The 21287-nt window shown below is 36.1% G+C and overlaps 1 protein-coding gene across 1 annotated transcript; it reads left to right on the top strand.

Annotated features, from left to right (window-relative positions):
* Nucleotides 1-7989: 7989 nt before the first annotated feature.
* LOC129922243 (uncharacterized) lies at nucleotides 7990-10260 on the top strand. Its single transcript, XM_056007326.1, has 2 exons — nucleotides 7990-8161; nucleotides 8292-10260. The coding sequence occupies exon 2, from the start codon at nucleotides 8741-8743 to the stop codon at nucleotides 9533-9535; it is 795 nt and encodes a 264-aa protein (XP_055863301.1). The 5' UTR covers nucleotides 7990-8161; nucleotides 8292-8740; the 3' UTR covers nucleotides 9536-10260.
* The last annotated feature ends 11027 nt before the right edge of the window (nucleotides 10261-21287 follow it).

Raw genomic sequence — 21287 nt, 5'->3', positions numbered from 1 at the left:
TTAGGGAAAAGACATTGGCTATGTTTTATCACGCTCACATCTGCAATATTTTAGGTCTAGTATGGCAATCTAAACATTAAAAATAAATTTCATAAAATCCAAAATGCTGCGGTAAGGTTATTGGCAAAAACAACAAATCCCATTAGGTCAGCTGTTTGAGAAAAACATTCATAAGAAAGCTAAAAAGGTTTTAGAAAAACAAACATTAGGGTTTATTTAAAGAAATTTTTACAAATCAAATAAGAACGTAAAACTAAAATGCTTTTTAACCTTAGCAAGACCAATATTGAAATATGCATTTTCTGTTTGGCACCCTCTTCAATTGAAGAAAACATAAAGAAACTAGAACAAACGCAAAATAGAGTAGTGAGATTTATAACAAATCCCTACACTTAGAGACACTTCAGGACAGAAGACTAGAAGGTGCAATAGCTATAATACATAAAACACTAAACCATAATTTACAAATAGAAAAACAAAACCTAATGAAATACTCAGAAGACACAAAGATAGAGGCACATTTCTTATTACATATGCTAGGACTAATTAGAATAAGTGCTCCTTCTTCCCTAGTGCCATTGGAGCATGGAATGGGTTTCCTGAATCAGTCAGGAAAACTAACGACTTGGCACAGTTTAAGTTACTCACTTACAGATTAACATGACTAGATCTTAACTTATATATTACAAACGTGTCTTCAGAAATGAAGATAATTACATCCTACGCATTTCATGTGTTAATCCATTGAAACATGAAATTAATATGTCTTTGAATGATGATGCAAAATATTTATTAAGAATATTAGCTTTAATTTTATTATCGGTATGTGTTAAGTTATCTTCGCCTTTTAATGGAGATGCTCCTGTTGTTACCATTTTTTTAGATTTAATGTATGACCATAAGTTTTAATTGTTGTCTTCAGATATTACCTATTATGCATTCGCTCTGCAGCTGTAACCTAACTTTTTGGGTTAGGTGTTTGTAGGTAGTTTTTTATGGACTCTTTTCTGCCTTAAATTTTTAAAATAGGTTTTCTTTCTGTTTGCAAAGTCTCATTAATTTATTATTGAATAGCATTTATTTATTTGATTTTCTATACTGTTTCTGAAATGGCGTTTAATGAAATTCCAGAGATGTCTTTTTCTGATAAGAATATTTGTTGAAAGTTTAATGTAGCTTGGTGTAGTTGTGTTAGGTTGCATTTGTTCCAGGCTGGAAGTTTTGTTTTTGGTTTTATAATGGTTACTGCTTTTAGTTGACTGTGTAATATTAACGATATTATGTTCGGTTAGTCCAGAGATTATTTAATAATTTACCACTAATCCAGATTTGTTGGTTAGAAATAAATCTAATATGTTGTTTAGTCTAGTTGGTTTTTTAATAATTTGATCTAAATTTAAATTGTGAATTGTTTCTATAAATAGTTCATTAATATCCTTAAGGTTTTGATGGTGGTCTATGGTTAATGATTTCCAATATCGGGGAGGTTGAAGTCACCTATAATCCAAAAAACTGCATTTTTATGTTTTTCTTCAAGTAATGAAAGTTGATTTCATAATTCCTCCATATACTCTATAGATACTGTCTCTTATTAAGGATGTTGAGGTGGTGTTAATTTTACAATATTAACAAGCGAAATGCGTAAGACGTAATTATCTTTTGAATTAACGTCAGTAATCAATTTATAAGATATGATTTGAGAAAATCCCTATCTAAAGAGTTTCGTCTATCCGGCTTATAGTTATACTTCCGTATACTAACTTTATGTATTAATTTCCTGAATGTTTTAAAAGATGTTTAGTGGAACATCCTAAACACTGGAATCCAACGCATCTTCCATGACTGCAAATCAATTGATTAGCTTCTGTTTATTTGATATTAACAGCTAAACGTATATCTAAGGATCTTTGCCCTTGCCGTCACCTGGGGACGCACTTGGTAGAAGATTGGTTTCGGGCATTGTAGGAATTGAAATTAGTTATGCGCAAGCCTATCTTACAGACAAGGAATGTCAATTCGAGACTGCGCACTCAATTGTAACTACTAGTAGTCCGTAGGGCATCAATTTAACCAGGATTAGCTTTGCCAAACGTCAAGTGCTCTGTTAGCAATGAGTACAGAACCTCAAGGACGTATTCGTTTCAAGAAAAAGATGCTGTGGGAAAAACAAAGTGAAAATTCTGTAGTAACATAAAGAAAGAACTAGAGAGGAAAAGGAGGCGAAGTGGCTGAGCGGTAAAGGTCCCGGGTTCAAATCCTGGTGAAGAATGGGATTTTTAACTTCCTGATTTTTGGGCGCCTCTGAGTCCACCCAACCTGACATAAGTTGGGGAAAGTAAAGAATGCGGTTGTTCGTTGTTCTGGCCACATGACACCCTCGTTAATCATGGGCCACAGAAACAGATGACCTTTATATCATCTGCACTATAGATCACAAGGTCTGAAAGGGGAATTTTACTTTAGAGAGGAAAATGTATACTACCGTAGTTGTAAAAAAATAATTTCTCCATCTGAGTAACCTTGTTAAATAAATCTTCATAGTACCCCGAGTGACATTGACAAAAAAAGAATTCTGTATGGAGCTAAAGAGGATACAACTTTCACAGTTTCTTCAGATTAAGAGTTTATTCAAAGATATCGGCTAAATGATTCAGTTCCAAAAAATCGTCTTGTTTCGCATATTTCTGACAGTTGGCGAGTCTCCCACTTGAAATGAATCACTGAAATCTTCTCTTTGTTTACACTTTGATTTTCAAGATCCCGTTGACGTTCATTCAGCAACAATAAAATCTGAAAGAAAGAAGAAAAGAAAACGATATGAGGAAATGTGATGGCGATCTTATGAAAGAAAAGAAAAACATAAGGAACATATAAGGGGAAGAATAGAAGAGATTTTTAAAGAAATTGTGAAAATAAACAAGGTCAAGGACGCCATATTGAAAGATCACTGTTATCAACTAAATAATACATGAGCGACAATCGAAAAAGTTAAAATTCGGATTCCACTGTGCTGAAAAGTGCCCCCAAATAAGTTATATGGATTATTCAGTGATCAATTCTTACGTTTTCTTTACACCTCATACACCAAAAACTTTCAATTTATGAATTGGCTCCATGTATGAACATCTCTATTTACAATTCTTTTTTCAGGAAGGATATTAAAGGGAGCTTCCACACCAGGCATGATCTAATCTTGCTAGCCACTGAAGCATCATTCTTGCTAAGTTTGGTTCAGGTTAGATAATGTGTTGCTTTTTATTGTACACATACATACATACATATAAATATATATATACATGCATGCATACATCCATACAAAGACTTACAGCTTAAGATTTGCTTCAGATATTACATCACGACACTAGTAGTTCACTAACATCAGTTTAAAACAAAATAAAAAAAGAAAAACATTTGTATTCTACCTCCACGTTATTTGTACTTAAATTATCTAAACCTTTCTTTTGACCTACATTGCTTACCAAACAGCGAGCCTAAGTTGCCGACTGTGAGTTTGAAGTAAACAAGGTAACAATGAACGGGTGTCTTTCATGACACATTTACATTGATCTTAGATACCGCACCACTACAACAACGTTATTGTCAATGTTTTGAGATGAATTGTTTTTAAAGAGCAAAGGTTTGGAGCCTACGGCTTGGAACACAATTATGTCTTGCCCCATTCGATGATTATTTTCTGATTGAATCCTATTGATGAAACTCAGTTCGACCCGTGAGCGTTTTTCATTATAACAACTGTTGCCCTTTAGACAAGAGCGATATTTGAAAGTAGGTCAATTCTAGGGTAAGGATTATTGCTATTATAAGGGTTATTGCTATTATAAGGGTTATCGCTAAAGTTACTGGTAAAGAGACTGGTAAAGCTGGTGCAACGCTGCAGGCAAAGTATTTTCCGTAGTTCCCCTGACCAGACAAACATAATTGGGGGGGGGGGAGATGTTCAGGCGTGTTCTAAAAATTATTATAAAAGAAGTAAAAAGAAACAAAGAAAACTGATGAATTTTAATGGAAAGAAACATAAAACTAGTTTCCACTTATAATGATGACAAGATTGCACCCTGGAATGCATTAGTTGGACCAAAAAGTAACTGTTTATATTGTTATATTGATTTATTTATTGATTTATTGTTTAGAAACGTGTTACATCACGCAAAGACATATAATGCTGCGACTTTTATGTCCTAAAAAGGATTTGATGAGGCCTTCTTTAGAACACTAAGGCAATGATTTTAAGTCGATCAGGGAAAATAATTGTGTATTACTTTGTTACAAAGCCAGAGATTTAGCATCATTTGATTTGAGATGAAGATAAAGAAGTTCCGAAAAGAATGAATACGAGCATAACTAAAGTTGTATTGAAATGTTTCCACATTTTATGCACTAACTGCAGTACTAAATGTCAGAATGTAAGCATTTAAGTAGTTCCACTACGAAGACTTTCTTCCAAGCCAATAACAGGCCTATTGTTTTAAGTAAAAGCCGCAAAGGAAAGCGACTTTACGTGAGAAATAGTTTTTTTTCTACACTACAGGGGCACTTATAAGATCCTCTATTCTAATTGCATTGTACAACGGCGTTTAGAACTAAATATGAAATATGTTAGGAATTGGAAGTGGTTATTACAGAAATGTTTCCAAAATGAATTTGGATAAATATTACAATTCCATGAAAACTTATTCAGTTAAGCGAGGCTCGGTCACAAGGTACTATACATACATACATACATACATACATACATACATACATACATACATACATACATACATACATACATACATACATACATACATACATACACAACATATATACTTACATCAGGGCCAGCCTTACTTAATTGAAGGCCCCAGGCCTATGGTGACACAGAAGAAAAAAAAATACGCAATTTACTTAAAACCTAGTCAGACTATTGTACTCCAATAATAGCGTTGGGCAAAGGTTCCGCTGTTTTTTTTTTACTAAGTCACGTGACTAAAAAAAAACGTCTTTTGTAAGACGAGAGAGTTGACGAGGGTTAATAAGCATTTTTGCACGCGCATTCCATTTAATGAAATCACTCCGATTGAAGTCAAATAAAAAAAAAATTCCACTACGTAACTCGGCCTAGTTAGACTAAAAAAAATTATCAACACGAGAAAGCTGACGAGGTTTAATAGACAATTACGTGTGAGTTCTTGTAGCATTTAATTTTTACTAAAATAATTCCAAATGACGTCAAAGGAACAAAATTCGGCATAGTGAGACTAAAAAAAATGTCCTTATCAACACGACAGTGTTGACGAGGGTAAAAAGATATTGGTGCACGAATATTTTATAGAATTTTTCGTTTAAGCGAAAGTATAGATCATAGACATATATAAATATATCTAGTACACTTATAATATTCCAATGATAATCATTTAGATCTCAGACTAGTCTAGACTTAAAAGATGATGCGCAGATTTTTCCTTTATTAAACTCTTGAATCAATAAAGCCTTACATTCGGAAATTCCCGTTCGCGATAGTTCTTTCAAAACCAATGTTGGATCTAGACTTAGAATCCTAGATATAGATCTCTTGCCAAATTTATTTCATTTCATACTAAAAAAATGATAACGGTCAAATTAGAGTTTTCCACGTGTAGCCAACGAGCTAGTAATTCTTTTCTCGGCGATATACATCAACTGTTAAATTTCTAGGATAATCGTTAGTCTTTTTTGCAATCAGCTGTCCATATTTTTGGCAGCTTACGATGTCACAGTCTCGATACCCGAATTGAACCAAAACATGTTTTACTTTTTCTTTACTTATTTTATTATATTTGAATTTGTATAATGAAGGTGTCGTCTTTTTAAAAAAAAATAATTTTTAAATGTTTTTCTTGTTTTTTTTTTCGTGATTGATAAACTGGTTTAAAAAGTCACTTAGTCTTACCTACCTCTATATAATAAACATTATATTTAATTTTACAGCATATGATCTACTAATATTTTAATACATACTTTGTAAGTCTAGTTTTTTAAGTTCAATTTGTCTTGTTTTTTTTTTCTGTCTTCCTTGTAAAGCTTTGTCTTTTTTGTTTCCTCCATTAGGTGTCAAGGTGTCCGGTAAATGGGTCTCACAACGATGTTTCTAAACATAACATAGCATTTATAAGAAGCAAAGAGCAAGGAAGAGTTGGAAATACAATGAAAACACTTACCAAAAGAACATGTGCTAGACCAGACAACATGTGCTAGACCAGACAACATGTGCTATTCTCTTGATCGTCGGCTTCTTAAGTTAATGTACAAATATTTGATAGACTCTATGTTGCTTTTTTTGGCGGCCTTAACAGATTTTGAATAGAGATTACTAGGTATTGTTGAAGACCTGTCAAGGAATAACTGAGAGAACATTCACATTTATAAAAATTAAGTATTGCATTTGTGAGCTGGCGATCCTAGATCTAATTTTTGACCTAATTTTATCTTTATTTTAATTTGTAATTTATATAGGCCTGGGCTAAGATGTTTGTAATTTAGTGTCTTTATAGTTTATATAGTTCAGTGCTGAGTATTTTGTAGTTGCCGCTATTTATAACTTTCTGCTAGTTTTAGTCTTTTTCTGTTATTTGTGTTTTACTCGTAGAGGAAAAGTAGTTTTTAAAATAGTTAACTAGCATTAGAGCTGTGGATGTTCTTTCCTATTTTTGTCCCTGATTAGTTCTGCTTATTTTTGTCTTTGACATAAGTGTTGGATTCGTTGTTATTTTTTAATATCAGTTTATGTGCAGGTCTGTAAACGGTATAGAGCCCCCATATGAGTTTAGAATAGAAATAACTTTTTATCTTCCTTTTTGTATTTTTGTAAAATTAAATTTTAAGATTTTCTTTTTAATGCTGTTTAATTTGGTATATAATGCTGTGTAGTCCGTGCCAATAATAGAATATGCATCCTCTGTTTGGGACCCCTCAACTCAAGAAAACATTAAGAAACTAGAACAGACACAAAATAGAGCAGTGCGATTCATAACAAACGAATATTCACATTTGACTAGAGTAACACCTTTAGTAAAATCACTAAATTTAGAAAGCCTTCAGGACAGAAGGCTCAAAAGTAAAGTAGAAATAATACATAAAACACTGAACCATAATCTTCAAATACAAAAACAAAATTTAATAAAATACTCTGAAAGACACAAAGATAAAGGCACATTCCTCGTCCCATATGCTAGGACAAATTTGTACAAATACTCCTTCTTCCCTAGTGCTATTAGAGCATGGAATGGGTTGCCTGAGCTAGCCAGGAAAACCAGTGACTTAGCAGAATTTAAGTCATTGGTTAATATGCATGACTAAATGCATGACGCGTAGGACGTAATCATCTTCTTTTTTGAAGTAACGTCTGTATTATATAAGATAAGATAAGATAAGATTAGTAATTTGCTAGATTTTATTATAGCGCAACTTACTTATTACTTATTATAGCGTACGGCTAGGTACAAATTAGGGAAATCAGTAGTCCAGTTTAGTTTTAGGTAATTAGCGTGACGTCATGCTCTCCGATATGTTCGCGCTGACCAGTTATAGTTAGCTCCGGAACCACGTTGAGCTCTCTTTTGTCTGGACCAGTGGTCAGTGCTGGTAGTGGTGCCTGTATAGTTATTTTCTTGTGTGTAATTTCAGCTGGGACCGCCTGTAGGTTGGAAAATGTTTTTATTTTTACTTCTTTAGTTTGTATTTGTATTAGTTATTCCTACATCTACTGTTATAGTCTAGATGTAGACTGATTAGTGGAGTGACATCACTGGCTAGTTAATTAGCCAGGATTGCCTCTGATGGAACCGGAAGTTCCGTAGACTTGGGTAGCGTCACCCCCTTGCGCCATCCTTAATGATCCCCTTATTGTTTTTCTATACTTCTGTCTATTTGAAATATTTTATTATTTTATGTTCCCTATGTATTTTTATTAATATTTTATTGCTTGGATAACCACTCTATTAAGTTGGCAGTTTGTCCTACTTTTTAATGTAAAAGATGGCTGCGTCCTAAGCATCGCTGTCATTGCGGCTTTGTTCAGTTTGTTGAGCCTAGACTTAGATTTATGTTATTGTTGTCTGGCCCAATGTGGGTTGTGGCTTAGACTTTGACTTGAATATGTATGGCTTTTATTAGCCAAATGAAGGTGATTGTTATTACCTGCGTAGATTGTTTTGAGTGTGTGTTAGTCTAGATCTAGTCCATTATAATGATTATTATCATTATTTTATATATTTTTCATATGTCTTATGTTTTTTTATTTTGTATAATTGCAGGCTATAATTCCTGTCGTTATTTCTACTGTCTTACTGCCATTACTGCTATAGTACTGCCATTAATGCTATAGTACTGCCATTATAGCTGCCTGCTGCCTGTCTGCTGTAGATCTGCTTTACTGTTGCTAGTAGCTTACTGTCTGCAATAGCTACTGCCTTTATTAGTATTGTTATGACTTTGCCATGCGCACCGCCATCCAAGATAGTGCAGAAAGAAGGTGCGCACTATCAGTGACTAAACAAGTCGGATGTTGACATGAGACACAAACGATTTCCGCCCAAGTCTAGAGAGCCAATATGGAGATGCTGTACTCAAGGCAGATGCCCTTTGTGTTTGTCATGTCTCTATGTAAATAAACGTCTATGTCCTCGTTGAGTTGCCTCACTTTTTACATTGGTTGTCAGAAGTGGGATTATAGGCAACTCAACGAGAGGAGGTAGGATTTACAATGGCAGATTTGAAACAATTAGACCAACTCTCGGTTAGAGAGCTTAGGAAGGAACTTCGTTACCGATATGAGATAATTGGTGGTACCAAGGAGGTGCTTACAGCTCGTCTCCGGCAAGCCTTGATAGATGAAGACGAAGATCCAGATACCTACTTATTTGAAATTAAATCGGAGATTCATGAGCTTATTGGCAAGATAAATGAAGGTATTGATGCAATGTGCGAACAAATTAACAGTATGGGGAAAAGGGTAGATAAAATGGTGTCTCGAGTAGACTCGTTGGTAAAGGAGCAGTTGCCTGTAGACTCGTTGGTAATGAAGTTGCGTGCTCAAGACTGTGGCTGCACAAACAGTGGTGACGGAGACGCTGGGAATTGGAGCGCCGTCTGTGTCTGTGTTGTGGGCAAGTCTTGTGGTTGTGACTTTCAAGACGAGAAACGTGACAACGATTGCTGTGATGATCTCAACAAGATGTACCGAATCGAACGGAAAGTGACAAATGAAGAAACTGAAGACTGTTACGTGCCTGAAGCGTTTGATTCTGTTGTACCTGTTACCAGTACCTTAACTGAAGTCTGTTACGTGCCTGAAGCGTTTGTTCCTGTTGTACCTGTTACCAGTACCTCAATGAGCCGGACGGAGCAAGACAACGTTGGATCTGCGTTCAAGCCTGTTGCTATGGACCTTAAAGACCTCTGCCTATCTGTCGGTGCTCACGAGGGAAATTCGAAGCTTGACAACTGCATCCAGAGGTTTAGCATGAACTGTACGTGCGGCGCATTACATAGAATTTAGATGCCAAGAAAACCACCAACAGGGCATATGTACTTCTACCATCATCATCGACATTGGCATAGATGAATGTCAATCAAACCACTCTAAATCTGAGCTGTCAAGAGGAAGACATTTTCCACTTGAACCTGAAGAGACTTATCTTCTGGACGTAAGACTGTTGTCTGAGGATGACTGCGGTGCATTGGACTTTGCTTGCAACGTGCCTGCAAGCGAACCTGCAGCTCCCTTGAGAGGCGTCTGTCGGGAAGGTCTGCTGAGACAGCGTGTCCGATCAACGGCTGTGCTGAAGAAAACAGTGCTCGACCCTATCTCTTTGTGTGGCAAACGGCCACGTCATTATCGCAACAACAGCCTGGTCAACTGGAGAAAGAGAAAGCGGCACTGGAGGAAAACAATGCGGATGGCCTCGTGGGGAACACGCTCCCTGCCGCCTGTGGCTCCCACTGATCGACCTCCACCTGAACTGTCAAACCTCAGCTGCAGTGTTACTTTTCGGGACGAAAAGTGCTAAGACGGGGGCAATGTTATGACTTTGCCATGCGCACCGCCATCCAAGATAGTGCAGAAAGAAGGTGCGCACTATCAGTGACTAAACAAGTCGGATGTTGACATGAGAGACAAACGATTTCCGCCCAAGTCTAGAGAGCCAATATGGAGATGCTGTACTCAAGGCAGATGCCCTTTGTGTTTGTCATGTCTCTATGTAAATAAACGTCTATGTCCTCGTTGAGTTGCCTCACTTAAGTTATTACAGTATAGATTACTGCCACAGTTAAGCTGTCTGCTGTACTGTTGTGTTTAGTGTTGGTATTTTTAGGTGTAATCTAGTAAAGATAGTTAGACATTTGGGTTTCTTATTAGTGTTTGTAGTGGTATATTCAGGTGGATTAGTTGTTTATTTCTAAGTTTATTTAGTTGTTTCTGTAAAGTTTATTTTTATTTTCGTATTCATCTACATTTTTATTGCTTTGTAAGTTTGTTGTAAATAAAGTGTATATAAGTTTTGTTTTATAAATTTAGTTTAGTTTGTTCTTTTAGTTAGCTAGATTAGTTTAGTTTAGTTTAATTGTGCTGTCTGGTTGCTTAGGCGACTCTAGCCCCTTGGTCTCAGACCGAGGTGCACAGATTGGACCCACCCAGTAGAGCTGCCTACTGAAAAAAATGAATAAATGTTGAGCAGCAGATAACAAAAAGGCCTCACTCAGAAGCGCCACTCCTGACCTGCTCACACATTATGCCGTTTTTTTTTTATCGGGCGTAGGATTGGCGTTTTCCATATTGAATGACACCCCAAAATGACAATTTTTGTCTATATATTTCAGGAGATTTGTATGCGTTTTCAAAAGATTTTAATAATTTCCGGAGATTTTCAGGACTTTTTCGTATTTTTTTTTTGCAATTTCAGGAGAATTCCAGGAGCTGCTGGTAAATCAGGAGGCCGCGGGAAATTTGTTTAAGTTCTAAAATGGTTAAATTTAATAACTTACATTTAGCATTAGTGTAAGTCCTATGAAAGTGTGGGGTCCACTGCCGTCGCATAGGTTGCAGTGGCCTAAGGCCGGCCGTGAAAAATAGCGCGTATGCTATGCCGTGGGTCGACTAGTGTTCTATAATACTCCTGTCTTCAGTCTTGCTTTTAGACGAAAGTCTCTTTCAAATTTACAAGATTGTAGTGCTTATCTTAGCTGAGTATATACATTATCATAGTATAATTTACATTATAAACACGCATCTGACTGAGAAAATAGGTAAGCGATAATTTAGATCTAGCATAATTTAGACAAGATTGGGCGGGGGGGGGGCATCGAGGAGAAGCCTGATTACCCATGAAATATTCTAGTGTTCTTAAATAGACAAGTTGGTCCATTTACCAGTGTCTCGTGTAGAGTAACACTTGGGTGTTTAAGTGTGTGTGTCACACAGAATAATTAAGTCAGTCGGGTCAGATGGTAGGCCTACATACTGGTACCAATAGCGATTTGAAAATAATATGTAATTCGTCTTTAAATATAGTAGATTGACCGTAGAACTACCAGCTGATGATCTATATGCCAAGGGTCTACAGTCTAGACTTAATATAGACGGTAATATTATTCTCGATGATAAATTGTGATCAAACTATTGATATAGAGATACAGTGAAGCTGCGAAGCAGAGTTGAGCTCGAGTAGGTGATTGGCTGAAAACAGGTAAGAGTATTGACATTTGTTGGTGTAGAAGGTACTGTAATTTACTAAACAAACAACTGCTTCAGGTTACGACCTGAGAGACTTTTTAAAAAATGGTTTTCAGAGGCTAAGACGGAGCTAGAACTAGGCGGCAAGGAACTGAATATGTGGCAGAACGCTTAGAGAAAGAAAGAATTAAGGAGGCAGAACAGCTAGTGTGTGAGAAGGTTAGAGAAGCAGAAAAGCCTAGAGAAGAGGCAGAGCTTTAGAGATGGAATGCAGAGAGAGAGAAGAGAAGTTGTAGACAAGAAAGTACAAATACGAGTGGAGCGAATGAGGATAGAGGCTGGTGTAAATGTGCAAACGAATGGGGACAGAAACAATGGTGCTAACTTGAACAGGGATAATTAAAGTAGCAACGCATGGATTAAAAAGAAAATCCAACCGTTAATCAAAATAAAAAACATAAAAGTAATAATGATGTAAGGATAAAACAGATAATAGACTATAATAATAAGCAACGGAGTTTCTGGCTCTATATTTTGAGACGAGCTAAGATAGTTTATTTGTTCATTTTGAGACGTACCTTTTCTAATCATGCAAGCATATCAATAGGCTAAACAAACCAACAATGGACTATAGCCCAAATCAACTATATGACAAAATGAACTATATCTACATGCGACTACATGAATATTTATAATTGCATATCTTACCTAGATCAGTCTAACTCGGTTAAGCACTAGACAAAACAATTATGAATAACGTCATTGAAATAACATCTATTGACATAATTATGTACACATTACGGTCGTCTAAAGGCTGTATGAAGTGTCTAGTGTGGTAGCTTAACTTGTTGCCACTGCTGGCTAGCACCTGTGAAAGGGGAGCAATTGGTATGTCTCTATTACCATTACATAGCCTCTCCACAGCAGGTCCTATGCAGTACCTCCTCGTGGTGACAGATGAATCTGAGGCTGTGAAGCTTCATGCAAGGGTCTCGGAGGAGGTATTGGCCCTAAGATGTGAGGTAGTCATGGATCATTGGTGTGAGGACACGCCATGCTGCCCACAAATCAAACCCCAAAAATAGGTTAATAGTCAGCCCATCCCTAGCAAATTTACCGCCCAGGCTATTCCCTCCCCCCCCCCCCAGCATTGGAGAGGTCACCATCTTTGAAGTAATGTCCTTGAAAAAAAAAACACGGAGAGTGATAGTTACCGGTGTTAAGCTCCTAGCTGATTGTCGTAAGCTGGAACGCCTCTGTGACGACCGGCGTGTACTGCTTGTATGTGTGGCTTGTTTGGTGTCTAGGGCAAAGGCGTAATGGGCAAAACGTGATCCCGGGCAAAGTATATTCTTGGCGCCCTCCCCCATTTTTCATGAATATCACATAGAAATATTGGCTGCTTCTGGCGCCCCACTGAGGGTGGCACCCGGAGCATCGTGCCCCCTTTCCCCCCTCACTACGCCTCTGGTCTAGTGGATGATTGTTTGAATGTGCAATATGCTGGGTCACTACGGATAACTCGGAAACAGGCACACAACAAACAGGCAATAGAGTAAGATACAAACATTAAAATTTACAGTAATGGGGGTGGGGGTGCTTCTTGTCTCTTAATGAGAATGCTTCATCATCATTCTTAGCACAAATGATATAGAGTTGATCAACATGGGCAGCACTATCAATAGGATGCAGTAAGTTGCAATTGTAGGTGTGATCGTAGTATTTGTAGTGAGCAGTATTACATAGGCAGTTAGAACACTGTCACGTGGCTAGTAACAAGTACTAGTAGCTGGTGTTGCTAAGAAGGGGTAGGCAGACACCTGAAAGAGGCGGATACAACGTAGATACATTAGTACACATCGCTCATGCATCTATCGATGCTCTCGATTGAGATGCGTGTGCTTACAAACAGGGGAGATGATGACAAAATAGAATTGCTTAAAGAGATTGTTATATCTATATAACTATATAAATATAAGAACAAAGCAAGGGAGATAACAATCTCAATTAAACATGAGCCAGGGAGGCAATACGAATTATTGCTCGATATACAATGTAGAAGAGGGGTAATCAAATTAATTAGGATGTTGGTTGTTACACAGGGTGTAGAGGGAATATATTAACAAACCCATTCTGTGGCCTTTTACATCTTGAGGGGCAATCTCTTCCCTTTGCAATTTCTTGTGTGATTAAAAAGGCAAATCCTAGATACACAGCTGCGGTCAAAGGTTGGGCATCTGTAATCACCAGGCGCCGTTGCACTTTCATTCTTCTTTCTATTACTGTTGTGTATGGCATCTGCGATTTGGGACCCTTCTTTCATCGTGCTAGACTTAGTCTATATCTTCCTGTATCCTTATAAACCCGCCTAAATAGTAAATCTCCACATTTCGTTATTTCGCCAGCTCGCTGGCAGACGGAAACCATAAAAAAAAAGTCCCATAATACATGGCGCTGGATACGCAATAAGAAGAAAAGCTCTTTCCCTGCATTTTGATGTTCTCCATAGATATAAAAGGGTAGTACACATGAAACTTGCATCCCCGCAAGGTAAAGTAAATATCATTTGTGCCTACTTATCAACCCTTGCTGCACCGTAGAGGACAACCACATATTCTTCCAAGATTTGGAGGATGTAATTAGAAACATCCCAATAACCAAGCACCTCTACATCAGCGGAGATTTTAATGCTCTAGTCGGTGGTGAAAACGATGCATGGACAAAGTGTTTTGGACCTCATGCTTTGGCAGGATTGATGACAATGGCCAAAGTGTTTGGGACCTCATGTTTTGGCAGGATTGATGACAATGGACAAAGTGTTTTGGGCCTCATGTTTTGGCAGGATTGATGACAATGGCCAAAGGCAACTTGAGTTCTGTAGCACTGATAACAAACACATACTTTTCTGGCAAGGAACGTCACGAAGTCTGATAGCGGCACCCATGCTTAATAATGTAACACCAGCTTGACCTCAGCATCACTCGGAGGATGGATCTGAAAAGTACCATTCAAACCCGCTCATGTCATTGCGCGAACTGCGATTCTGTCCATTGGCTAGTGATATGCAAAATCAAAATACTCCTTAAGTAGGCTTACACTTCCAGTAAAGCTAGGACTAAGTGAATTAACGTTAATTGTGTAGGCAGTGCTTTTTTTTTTTTTTTTTGTAAAGAAATAAGTGCAGGTACTCAGTGATAGATTGCCTAACTTTTAACTACTAATAAATTAATAATAAACGTTAAAATGCAAGAAAAGTAATAAGTTTTCCCCACATTGAAAAAGGTGCGTACCGCCACAAAAAAAGCACTGCATGTAGGTGACCCAGAGAATTCTGTTCTTCGGCGCGCTCCTTAACAGTTCAATCCCATTGACAAGTGACGAAAAAGACATATCTATCAGATTGGAGAAATTAAGAAATGCTATCTACAGCTCAGCACTTACAGCTTATGGTCCGCAAAAACACTGATGGAACCTTGCATCGAGAAAAAGAGATCTGCACACCTCGCTCGCAAGGCGAAACCAAGTGAGCAAAATCTTTTACCTTTACCTATCCCTTAGTCTGTTGGACCGTTTGGGCATCATGCAAGATCTGTCAGACATCTTTTTCCATTCCTCTCTGTCTTTTGCCTTAGATGGCAGGCCCGTCCATTCTTTTATGCTGTCTTTTCATAGTTTTTTCTCTTCTTCTTTTTCCTGGTACTGTTCCCTGAATAAGGTATTTGCGAGCCCCGAAGACATTGTAATATGGCCATAGTTTTAGCTTGCGTTTTTTTACGTGTAGTCCAATCGCTGTAGTATCCCTGTCTCGTGGTTTGTGATGCGGTCTTTAAATGTGATACCTAGGAACCTTCTGTTGCATCTCAGGATCCTCCTCTCTAGCTCTGCAGTCAGCGTCCAAGATTCGTAAGCATATAAGAAAGTAGCCATGACCAGAGAGCGCATCAGTCTGGTTTTGGTGCCGAGTGCTATGCCTTGTCTTGCCATATTATTTTAAGTTTTGAAAGGGCTGCTGTGGACTGTTCAATTCGGGCCAGTAATTCAAATTTCGTTCCTTCATCTGAGACATTAGCTCCGAGGTATTTGAAACTACTGACACTAGTCAGCTTTTCACCTCTAATACTGATGCCCCTTTTAAAGCGCTGTTGGCTATTGGTCATAATTTTTTTTTTTTTCGGCATTTATTTGCATACCATATGCTGCGGAAGTCTTGTCTATGCGCATCATCAAGCCCAAAAACTTTACAGGTCTTCAAAACTGCTAATTAAGAGGCAAAACAAATGACTAGACAGTATGCTAACAACTTTTGTAGGGAAACATGCAACAGAATTCAAGAAAGTCTCTGCTTAGGAAATAGTAAAAAAATAAATAAATATGTTTGGTGGCATAAAAGCGATCCAACAATGTCTACTTGCAACTTTCCTCATTTAGTCTGGAAAAAATCCGATCCTTCCGAATGAAAATTCAAATTGACAAACAAAATTAGAAAAAAATATGATTTCCATGTTATCTACTCTCTGTGAGGAAAATGGCATTAAAGCTGACAAACGAATAAAATAATAATCTGTGTAAGAATATTTTGTCACAATTTCCAAATCTGACATACCTTTCCCAAGAAAAGACTTGTCAGAAGTCCATTCACAGAAGAAGTTTTTGAGCTCTTAAAGCAAAAATGATTTCTCAGTTCTCTTTATAGTCAGTAACACAAATCTGGATTTAGTGTAGCAGTCATAACCCGATTTGTCTGTATTGCACCCTCCTTTCATTTTCAATAATTTTTTTTTTTTTTTTTTTTTTTGCGAAACATGGGGTTTCTAGCCTATTAGTTATCAAGTTTAAACAAAAAAATTGATTGTGATCTTGCAAAGACTATCCCTAGAATTCCTTATCTGGTGAAACAGAAACAATGTCACACTGCCGCAACAATTGTAACGATGTAGTTTACTCTTATCCTGATCACTATCCGAGCTCCGTCATGCTTTTCAAATTGTCACATGAACATGAATATGGTGGATACCAAATAAAATGTTAATAAATGTACGCCATAAAATTTCATTTATTTGGAATTTAATTATAGGTTTATGGAGAAATATTTATTTCAAGAATATACGGAAATTACATATTGTTTTGTGATTAAACATTTAACTTTGGTTAGGGCTATACATAACAGATATTCACATTTGGATTACATTTTTATACCATTAGCAAAAGCACAGTTTCTTATGCTTTTGAACGAAAAATAATAATTTTACAGTTGGGTGTCGCCGAATTGTTGGGAATAGTAAAAAGGGGTCTCCGAGCTAAAAAGGTTGAGAAGCGCTGCTCTGGATGGAAACACGAGTTAACGTTTTGAAATTAATTTAAAGCTTGGTATTAAGTTTAGGATATTTTGAGGGAGCTTTTTGATTCTATGCTATATTTTAAATCGGCATTTAAAAAAAAAGTGCAAAATATTTCTTTACAAAATATTTTTTCTTCTTTGGTATCATCCCCAAGGGCTCATGTGGGCTCTAACTGGTCTTGAGTTTTAGGCTATATATATAGGTCTGTGACAAAATCAATCGCGGATAAGAATTTATTTCTGTTTCCAGTCTAGTATAATATACAAGTCTATGGTCTGGCCATAGACATAAATAAATATAGACTGGCCGATTAAAGAGTTTTATGAAACGAAAATTTGTGACTTGCAATTTTGTGTACTTTATTATACAGCATTTATGAGCAGTATAAAAGTTAAGTATTCATATCTATTTCAGCCACACACCTATATTAACTATATATATATTGTATTAAGGAGGCAGTGTAGTTTTGTTTAATCTCTAAGAAAGAAGATACTGCAATTGTTCATAATTCGGAAATCCGAATACAATAGATATACATGTTTTCAAGTAACATGAATTTAATTACTTCCTTCGGCCAGTCTATATTTATTTATGTATATGGGTCTGGCACAAATCTTGTACACCATATTTCTTCCACTTCCCATTCGCGAATCAAATTGAAACTTTGTATAATTATTCCTTGTCGAAGACAATATGGCCTACATTAATCAACAAACTAACCAGTTCATTACTTAATTATCGATAATTTTGAGCATGCTATTTGATGCTTTAAGCATGAAAGCAGTGCTATATAAAACTATATTAGTATATATCTAAAAGCTATAATTTATTTTTTTAAAATTAATTTTGTTTTGTGTAGGCTACTTCGAGAACATTAAATTGCAGTATTGAGCTATATGGTAATTATTATGCGTTTCTCATTAGCTTTGTGTATTTTTTATGCTTTGCTGGTTTTTCATTTATTCAAAATGTTTAAACTGCGGTTCTTAACTCTATAGGCCTATCAATTGCGCTGGAGACAGAGAAACAGTGCTTCTTCTAGCAAGTGATCTACCTTCTATATCTACAATGCTTTCCTACCTTGCTTATTTCACTTCACTTTACATGCCGTGAATAGCAGATGGTATTTGACCTGCATTTTTTTTTAGCACTAAAGGCCTACTATACCCTTCTAAAAAAACAACAACAATACTTTAATATACATGTATGTATCACAGTGTGTCTGTGTATGCTTAGGCTAAAAATGGTACAAAATTTTAAGGGAAATTCTATGTTTTCTATTCTATGTTGAGCACCATTTTATTTTAAATACAATGTTTTGTACAGTGGGTCATTGTAAATACAACACATTTTAAAATGAAAAATGTCCAGGACATATATAGCTGACAAAAAATAACTTGGACTTGATAGGACCCATGACATGAAAAATAAAATGTCATCCAGGGGGCTGAGGGCTTTGCACTGGGGTTTTGTGCCTCCTCAAAGATTACGATTTCTTAGAAAGATGTCCATATTTAATGTTAGGGAAAAGACATTGGCTATGTTTTATCACGCTCACATCTGCAATATTTTAGGTCTAGTATGGCAATCTAAACATTAAAAATAAATTTCATAAAATCCAAAATGCTGCGGTAAGGTTATTGGCAAAAACAACAAATCCCATTAGGTCAGCTGTTTGAGAAAAACATTCATAAGAAAGCTAAAAAGGTTTTAGAAAAACAAACATTAGGGTTTATTTAAAGAAATTTTTACAAATCAAATAAGAACGTAAAACTAAAATGCTTTTTAACCTTAGCAAGACCAATATTGAAATATGCATTTTCTGTTTGGCACCCTCTTCAATTGAAGAAAACATAAAGAAACTAGAACAAACGCAAAATAGAGTAGTGAGATTTATAACAAATCCCTACACTTAGAGACACTTCAGGACAGAAGACTAGAAGGTGCAATAGCTATAATACATAAAACACTAAACCATAATTTACAAATAGAAAAACAAAACCTAATGAAATACTCAGAAGACACAAAGATAGAGGCACATTTCTTATTACATATGCTAGGACTAATTAGAATAAGTGCTCCTTCTTCCCTAGTGCCATTGGAGCATGGAATGGGTTTCCTGAATCAGTCAGGAAAACTAACGACTTGGCACAGTTTAAGTTACTCACTTACAGATTAACATGACTAGATCTTAACTTATATATTACAAACGTGTCTTCAGAAATGAAGATAATTACATCCTACGCATTTCATGTGTTAATCCATTGAAACATGAAATTAATATGTCTTTGAATGATGATGCAAAATATTTATTAAGAATATTAGCTTTAATTTTATTATCGGTATGTGTTAAGTTATCTTCGCCTTTTAATGGAGATGCTCCTGTTGTTACCATTTTTTTAGATTTAATGTATGACCATAAGTTTTAATTGTTGTCTTCAGATATTACCTATTATGCATTCGCTCTGCAGCTGTAACCTAACTTTTTGGGTTAGGTGTTTGTAGGTAGTTTTTTATGGACTCTTTTCTGCCTTAAATTTTTAAAATAGGTTTTCTTTCTGTTTGCAAAGTCTCATTAATTTATTATTGAATAGCATTTATTTATTTGATTTTCTATACTGTTTCTGAAATGGCGTTTAATGAAATTCCAGAGATGTCTTTTTCTGATAAGAATATTTGTTGAAAGTTTAATGTAGCTTGGTGTAGTTGTGTTAGGTTGCATTTGTTCCAGGCTGGAAGTTTTGTTTTTGGTTTTATAATGGTTACTGCTTTTAGTTGACTGTGTAATATTAACGATATTATGTTCGGTTAGTCCAGAGATTATTTAATAATTTACCACTAATCCAGATTTGTTGGTTAGAAATAAATCTAATATGTTGTTTAGTCTAGTTGGTTTTTTAATAATTTGATCTAAATTTAAATTGTGAATTGTTTCTATAAATAGTTCATTAATATCCTTAAGGTTTTGATGGTGGTCTATGGTTAATGATTTCCAATATCGGGGAGGTTGAAGTCACCTATAATCCAAAAAACTGCATTTTTATGTTTTTCTTCAAGTAATGAAAGTTGATTTCATAATTCCTCCATATACTCTATAGATACTGTCTCTTATTAAGGATGTTGAGGTGGTGTTAATTTTACAATATTAACAAGCGAAATGCGTAAGACGTAATTATCTTTTGAATTAACGTCAGTAATCAATTTATAAGATATGATTTGAGAAAATCCCTATCTAAAGAGTTTCGTCTATCCGGCTTATAGTTATACTTCCGTATACTAACTTTATGTATTAATTTCCTGAATGTTTTAAAAGATGTTTAGTGGAACATCCTAAACACTGGAATCCAACGCATCTTCCATGACTGCAAATCAATTGATTAGCTTCTGTTTATTTGATATTAACAGCTAAACGTATATCTAAGGATCTTTGCCCTTGCCGTCACCTGGGGACGCACTTGGTAGAAGATTGGTTTCGGGCATTGTAGGAATTGAAATTAGTTATGCGCAAGCCTATCTTACAGACAAGGAATGTCAATTCGAGACTGCGCACTCAATTGTAACTACTAGTAGTCCGTAGGGCATCAATTTAACCAGGATTAGCTTTGCCAAACGTCAAGTGCTCTGTTAGCAATGAGTACAGAACCTCAAGGACGTATTCGTTTCAAGAAAAAGATGCTGTGGGAAAAACAAAGTGAAAATTCTGTAGTAACATAAAGAAAGAACTAGAGAGGAAAAGGAGGCGAAGTGGCTGAGCGGTAAAGGTCCCGGGTTCAAATCCTGGTGAAGAATGGGATTTTTAACTTCCTGATTTTTGGGCGCCTCTGAGTCCACCCAACCTGACATAAGTTGGGGAAAGTAAAGAATGCGGTTGTTCGTTGTTCTGGCCACATGACACCCTCGTTAATCATGGGCCACAGAAACAGATGACCTTTATATCATCTGCACTATAGATCACAAGGTCTGAAAGGGGAATTTTACTTTAGAGAGGAAAATGTATACTACCGTAGTTGTAAAAAAATAATTTCTCCATCTGAGTAACCTTGTTAAATAAATCTTCATAGTACCCCGAGTGACATTGACAAAAAAAGAATTCTGTATGGAGCTAAAGAGGATACAACTTTCACAGTTTCTTCAGATTAAGAGTTTATTCAAAGATATCGGCTAAATGATTCAGTTCCAAAAAATCGTCTTGTTTCGCATATTTCTGACAGTTGGCGAGTCTCCCACTTGAAATGAAT

The sequence above is a fragment of the Biomphalaria glabrata genome, chromosome 13 (assembly GCF_947242115.1).
Source record: "Biomphalaria glabrata chromosome 13, xgBioGlab47.1, whole genome shotgun sequence".
Classification (NCBI taxonomy): domain Eukaryota; kingdom Metazoa; phylum Mollusca; class Gastropoda; family Planorbidae; genus Biomphalaria; species Biomphalaria glabrata.
Note: the sequence above shows the minus strand (reverse complement) of the source record. Positions and strands in the feature narration are given on the sequence as shown.